Below are 6,713 nucleotides of genomic sequence, written 5' to 3'. Positions count from 1 at the left end.
ATTTTTTTTTTTAACTTTTAAATTTTTTATTTTAAAATTGTGGCGTACAATTCAGGGTTAGGTATACAAATATTCTTTATGCAGGTACCCTTGTTGATGAGGTGTGCCCCCCCGCTTCCCCAGGCAGATTCCCACTACTGCCAATCTCACCTCACTGTCACCCCACCCGCAATGGTTTCTATTAATACAACACCTTTCCAGTTAATTTTAACATCTCAAATTTTAATGAGATGCTAGAACCAAACAATGTGAAGACTGTTCTACACGGTAGAAAGAGCCTGGAGTTTTTTATTTTTAAATAATGAAATGATGCTGCATAAAAGAAATAAAAAGACAGAAGATACAATGCAGTATTGCATGTGCTCGATTAACATCCATTTATTAATGCATATGCCAGAGGATTGCATTGTACTATGCATTTGGAGAAGTCATCAACAAAGCAATTGCGTAACAATTTAACACAAAGTAGACAGTCTAACTGGTCTGTGTTTCACACCCAGAAGCAGAATTGTTCTGACACTCATGATACTTCTGTTCTTAACATATGAGACCAGTTTGTTCACAAAACATAACCATTGTAACAGGTTCTTGTTTCTGCATGTGCAAGTCATCCACTAACAGTTATGACCATAAGTGATAATTACAAGGTACTGCTCTACAGCCACATATTTAGGCACAGACTCCAAAATGTCAAACCATAAAAATACATAAAATGCAAATCAAAACTATTTTATATTCAAAACCAACGTAGGTATATTTTTTATGCACTGAGTGGTATCAGGTTGTTCTTCTATTGTATCTGACGCATTTTGGACTTATGAATAAAATAAATTAAAGAATTATAAGCAATTTCTTCGGATTTCATTTTCCTTTTTTTTTCACTAGATGAATGAAAACATGATTTTTGGATCCAGTGCAATATATTGTAATGCTGCATTCAGTACAGTACAAATAATTGAATATTTTTGAAGAGAAAACATTAAGCTGATTATAGAGTTAAGTAAATAAAGATGTAGTCATAACTGTCAGAGGGGAGATACTAACAACACAGTTACTTATCATAGGTAATTTTAATGAACCTTCCGTCCCATTTCTAAACCATTAATCCTATGACTTTTTGAAGAATAAAATATAGTAAAGCCGAGACATAATGCTATATGACAAGTGCATCAACTTACCTTTTTTACAAATGTGATGTGACCTTGGCAGTTTTAAAGAACAAAGTTTTGTCAATATATCAAACATTGTTAACAAACTCTATTTAGCATTGCTTTATATAAGTTTGCTTTAATAGCATTTCTTCACAGTGATATTTTAGAAAGGTTGGAAACTGATCAGCAGAAAATATTTCCCACCTTTTCTATTTTAATTTGTATGCAAAAATCATCACAATATATCTGCAACTATAAAATTACAAATGCTTTCTAGAAGTGACTGCATTTCTAGTTATGGTAGAAAAGGGTATTTGTTAGACATCTATGATGAGATCAGTCTAAATAAAACAGAATTTGAGAAACAAAGGCTTCCTGATCTATGGGCAACATAAACTAATTTAATAATGGCAATGAATGGGCAAACTCAAAAAACTATTTTTCAGAATGTTTAAAGAATGTGAAATTGATAATGAGATGAAATAAACATTTTAAAAGATATTCTTGATATTTTACTTTACATCATAATTTTTTGGCACTTCATGGAACATTTGTTTTCCAAAGACCAGGATTGGTATAAAAGTTCAGCAAGTTTTTCACATACCTTGTAGACATTGTACTTGAGAAATGGCTAACATTGAAACGCAGTGAAATAAACATTCCCATGTATTTGCACATGCATGCAGTAGTCAAACAATTATAGTTTATAAATTCTCACAGTCCATAGATTGTAGTGTTCATTTCAAGCACTCTCTTCAGTAGATCTTGTTTCAGATTTAAGTCTTACAAATTCTTTAGCCACATCATCGCTGGTCCTCTGAGAGAGTATTCTAAGAATAGTCAAACCAGTTTCATCCATAGAGATATTTTTCAAAAGAGGGTACCATGCCCCATAGCTTCCCTTTTCTGTTATATTCCGTAGTTGAATGACTGTCATTCCAATAATTCGATCTTCTCGGGCAAAACAGTAATCTTTAACTGAGAGATGAATTTCATAGGCTCCTGGACGATTTTCCTTACCCAGAAGGCTGTATGGATTAAAAATACAAATTTTGAGCAAAAACTTTATTTAGAGACAATATAGTTCTAAAATACTGTTGAAAATTGTATACACTGATCAGAATATTATGTTGGCAAATAGAGTATCATTGTATTTTCATCTGATGCACGTATTCCTCAAACAATTACTTAGATTGTCCTTACATAGATACTATTGGGAAATCTAACTTTAAAATGGTTTCTTTCCTCGGATAGAAAAAAATATGCTTTACTTCCTTGATATTAAACATATTAATGTAAATGGGAATGAAATATGTTGCACTGGAGGCAGGACCTCCTCATTGATATTAAAATTGTGGGTAGAATGGGATTTGCTGGGCCAGGGTGAGGGGTATCTCTTGGAAGAATTTCTGTGCCATTTCAACATCAGTTACTACAATTGCTTTTCTTTACCTCAGAATCCTGGATAAGCTATTACATCTAGGCATCTCTCTGGGGAATATACTGCATAGACTATCAAGCACTATTTACAAGATGCTAAATTGGATACAAATCTCCAGAGTAAATCAGTTCCAGCAGAGCCTGGTGCTTCAATGCCAATTCTTTCCTATTGCAACAGTTAGACCTGTCAAGTGTGTGGCTAAGGATGGCCTCTACTAATAATACTCAAAGCTTTGAAAAATACAAGACCATTTCCTGGTTACAGTCTCCCCTACTAATCAGATGTATTTTTTAGTCCATGTCTATCTTAATTATTTTATTATCACATAGCACCTCACTGAAGCCATCTAACATGTTATTATTATTTATTGAGTTATTTTATAGGGACTATACTTACAACAATATTTATAAATTTTTAAATATTTACTGATGTATATGTGTGATCACTTTTTGTGTGTCTGTATATTTCAGCTAAAAAATAAGCAAAGATAGAGGTAAAAACAACTATAAGATAAATAAATTCTGCTCGGGTGTATCTGTTAAAAAAAATACTCTAAGATACTCTAAGACAACTTGTCAGTGTAGAAGTGAACATAATGAAAAAGGCTAAGTGGTGATATTCTGGGAACAGTCTTCCTCCATTCCTCACTTTAATTCATTGTCAGATATTCTTGCCTTCCTAATGAATGCACACTTATTCCTTAGCAGTAAAAGCTTAGAAATTCCTTCCTTTTCCGGGTGATTCTTTGGTGAAACATTTTGCAGAGCCAAACTTTAATTTCTGGGTGGCAATAATAACTAAACTGTGTACTTATGTTAGTGAAAATCTGAAATAATGTGAAAGAAAATTGAAGCCTAGTGAGCATGAATAGAAGAGCAAAATATGATGGAAGCTAGATCTTGTGAATTAAAATGAATCAAAATACTGGCTTTTCCAGGAATAGAGGTCTTGCTAGTTCACAGTGTTATAGTTAACTTTTGTATGATTTGAGTAATTCCTAGAACCTTTCAGAAGATATTTTAATTGACTCAGAACTTTTGTGTTATTTGGAAAATAGGTAGAATATTGTAAGCTAGTTTATCAGAAGGGATTATTAATATGATTAAACTCTTATAACCCTTTTGATAAATATGGTATGACAGTTAAGTTTTAATGAGTGGCAAAAGAGCAAAGTATTCAGAGCACAGAGTTCTGAAAGGACTGTGGAAAACCAAGAGTACAAAACAAACCAAAGACCAAACCACAAAGGGACTGTTTTAGCATGTGTGCAAATTCCTAAAGCTTTGTCCTGGATTTCCCATCTTCTTTATTCCTCCATCCCTAGGTCAGATTATTTACATTTATGGAATTAAATAAGATCTATATTCTATGTTCAGAAAGCTCTCAAATTATATTTAACTACATATTTGGCCTCTCAAATTAATAGATTTCAAACAAAATCCTTGATACTATTTCCTCTCCTTATTCTTCCATCTCAGGAAATCTGCCCAACAGCTTATGCCAAAAATCTAGGGACCATCTTGATTTCATTCAGTGTTAGATATCTTCCATTTGCCCCATGTGGATCCACTCTCTACCCTTCTCCTTGAACTTTGCAATGGAACTTTGATCTATAAGGACTTTGTCAATAGGGCTTCTCAGTGCCCTGGCTTCCAGTTGATTTTGACCAAAAGCAATTTCCATCAGGAGATCTGAAGTGAGGAGAATGAGATCAGAGACTATTTTCCTGAATTCTTGCCCATGAAACTGCCTTTAGTAGGCTGTCTCCATTCATGGAATGTCTGTTTTTCTTAAGGTAGCTGATTTCTCATGAAGTTTTTACTTTTCTAATTTTACTAATAGCTCTCCCTTTCCTTCCTTCAAGCATAGGAGTGGTAATGGTCTGGCTACTACTAGCCCCAGGTCATATTATTGCTTATATTCCTCTACACTCACATCCTTGTAAATTTCTTTGTAAATAAACCCATTTTAAGTTATTCTAAATTGAATGTTCTTGGGAACTTAACTAATATACTCTTTTATGTTCCACCTCAGTCTATGGCAAGTATCTACTCTCAACACATATCCAGAATTTTTCCGCTTCTTTCCATTTCCCCACTACCATCTGGTTCATCACTAGTCACTGTTATCTTTGCCTGGATTATTGTGATAGCCTTCTAATTTATCTTTATATATTTGGTCTTGCTGTCATTTACAAAACAGAATAATAATTAAAATATGTAAATCAGATTGTTCATCCTCTCATCTGAAAACCTCTCAATGAACTTCCCACTAAACTCAGAATTGCAATCTTCTGTGTGATGTGGCACCTGCACCCTGGCCACCTTTCCAAACCAATTGGAGCTCACTCCTTTACCCCTGATATACTGTTTCTTAAATATACCAAGCTTGTTTCTGCCTTATACTTTTTATACTAGCTATTTCACTTGGTCTGAAATGCTCTCCTTTTTCCTGCATGACTGGTTATTTTTTTACGGTTTTAACTTGAAAGTTACATGCTCAGAGTGGCTTCCCTGGCCACCCAATCAAAGCAGCAAGTCATGGTACTTACCACATAATTCTATGCATATAGTACTAGTTTTTTGAATAGTACTTAATATCAATGGCACATTTTTATTTGTAATTTTATCATGTTTCTCATCCCTAGCAAACAACCTCCATAAGAACAGAAACCTATTATATACACCCAGTACGTGGAACATTGTCTGATGCATGGTAGGCACTAAAAAGACATTGAGGGAATAGAAGGGAACTCAACACATAGCCTTCATTTTCTAGGGATCAGCAATTAACAGGAATACTTAAATGAAAGGTTTTGCTTTACTTAGCCATTCTCACTCTGAATCCTTCAAAAAGTTCAGCTATGCAATGGCTATTGCCCGATTGAATAAATAAGTTGATTTATGACTTACAACTGAAATGTTTCATTGTACTTTGGTGACCATGTGTTGCTTTTTGTTTTTGTGCCTTGTTTTCTCTTCTTATCTCCGAGGTTGGGTCCCAGCATGCAAACTTCCACAAAGGGGCGGAACATCGCTGTCGTTTGCCAATTTAAGTCATTAATAGCAATTACTGAAAAACCAAAAAGGAAAAAGAAAGGAAATAAGAAATTTTAGGGAACAAATGTATGGAAACTTAACCATCTCTATTTGATCCCTGGAGTGAATTTTTATTTTAAAGACGATTTATAAAGTCATAACCCGAACATGATAATGCCCTAATCCTATTGACAAGAAAATATCCTTGAAGAAAAATAATCCCTTCTGGTATGTACACTTCATGGCACTCTGAGCTCTAAGCTGTATGGCATTAGCATGGTAAAAAGTTAGCTATAACTGATATAATATCTGCTACTAATTAAAAGTTACCATCATTCTTTAGGTAAAACCATGGTGTTTTTCATATTAAAGATTAAGATCAGTTCATTCTGAAATGTTTAGAAAATATACAAGAAACAGATTAAAATAAAATCTATTATTATACCATTCAGAGTCAGTGACAATATTTTGGGTTGTATGCTTTCAATATTTAGCTACCTTATATATAAAATAGGATCATAATTTATTGCAATATTATAAGTAGTTTTGTTTTTTAAAGTCTATCATGGTAACTTTTGAATCTACTATATATTTTTCAACTGTTAACGGTATGGCAGTTTACTAATTTTAGTCATCATAAATAATTCTTAAATGGACATTCTCATGTGCACATCTTTGCTTATCCTTTGATGATGATATCCATTTAAAAAGTGTCTCAAATACTGGCAAAGTATTTTTTAAAAATATTGAGGGATGCTAACAATATATAGAAAAGTCCACATATGTAATGTATCCTTATCATTACAGTATATAATCTGTTCTAGATTATAGCTATCTTACTTTTATAATACATAGACGCATTATTTAGTGTAATTTAAAAACATATTGGGAGGACATGGCTTTGATCAAAATGAATATTATTTAAAGTGACTGAGTCTATAATTTATTTTTTATTTTACTTTATTTTTTTGAGTTGGAGTCTCACTCTGTTGCTCAGACTGGAGTGCAGTGGCCGCTCCCGGCCACCGCAGCCTCGACCTGCTGGGCTCCGGCGATCCTTCCGCCTCAGCCTTCCAAGTAGCC

The 6,713-nt window shown here is 33.6% G+C and overlaps 1 protein-coding gene across 3 annotated transcripts in view; it reads right to left on the bottom strand.

Moving 5' to 3' along the window:
- Positions 1-353: 353 nt before the first annotated feature.
- The window catches only part of UNC13C (unc-13 homolog C), a 390,922-nt gene continuing 384,562 nt past the window's right edge, over positions 354-6,713 (bottom strand). For all 3 annotated transcript variants that reach the window (XM_008059183.2, XM_021712948.1, XM_021712950.1), the window contains 2 exons: positions 5,505-5,664; positions 354-2,179 (listed from right to left, as the gene is read on the bottom strand). In XM_008059183.2, the coding sequence (XP_008057374.1) occupies positions 1,894-2,179; positions 5,505-5,664 (446 nt within the window). In that variant the 3' untranslated portion in view covers positions 354-1,893. The remainder of the gene's footprint in view (positions 2,180-5,504; positions 5,665-6,713) is intronic.

This window comes from Carlito syrichta, unplaced genomic scaffold (assembly GCF_000164805.1).
Source record: "Carlito syrichta isolate Samal-C Ts95f unplaced genomic scaffold, Tarsius_syrichta-2.0.1 Scaffold303772, whole genome shotgun sequence".
Classification (NCBI taxonomy): Eukaryota; Metazoa; Chordata; class Mammalia; order Primates; family Tarsiidae; genus Carlito; species Carlito syrichta.
This window is presented reverse-complemented; position numbering and strand designations above follow the sequence as displayed.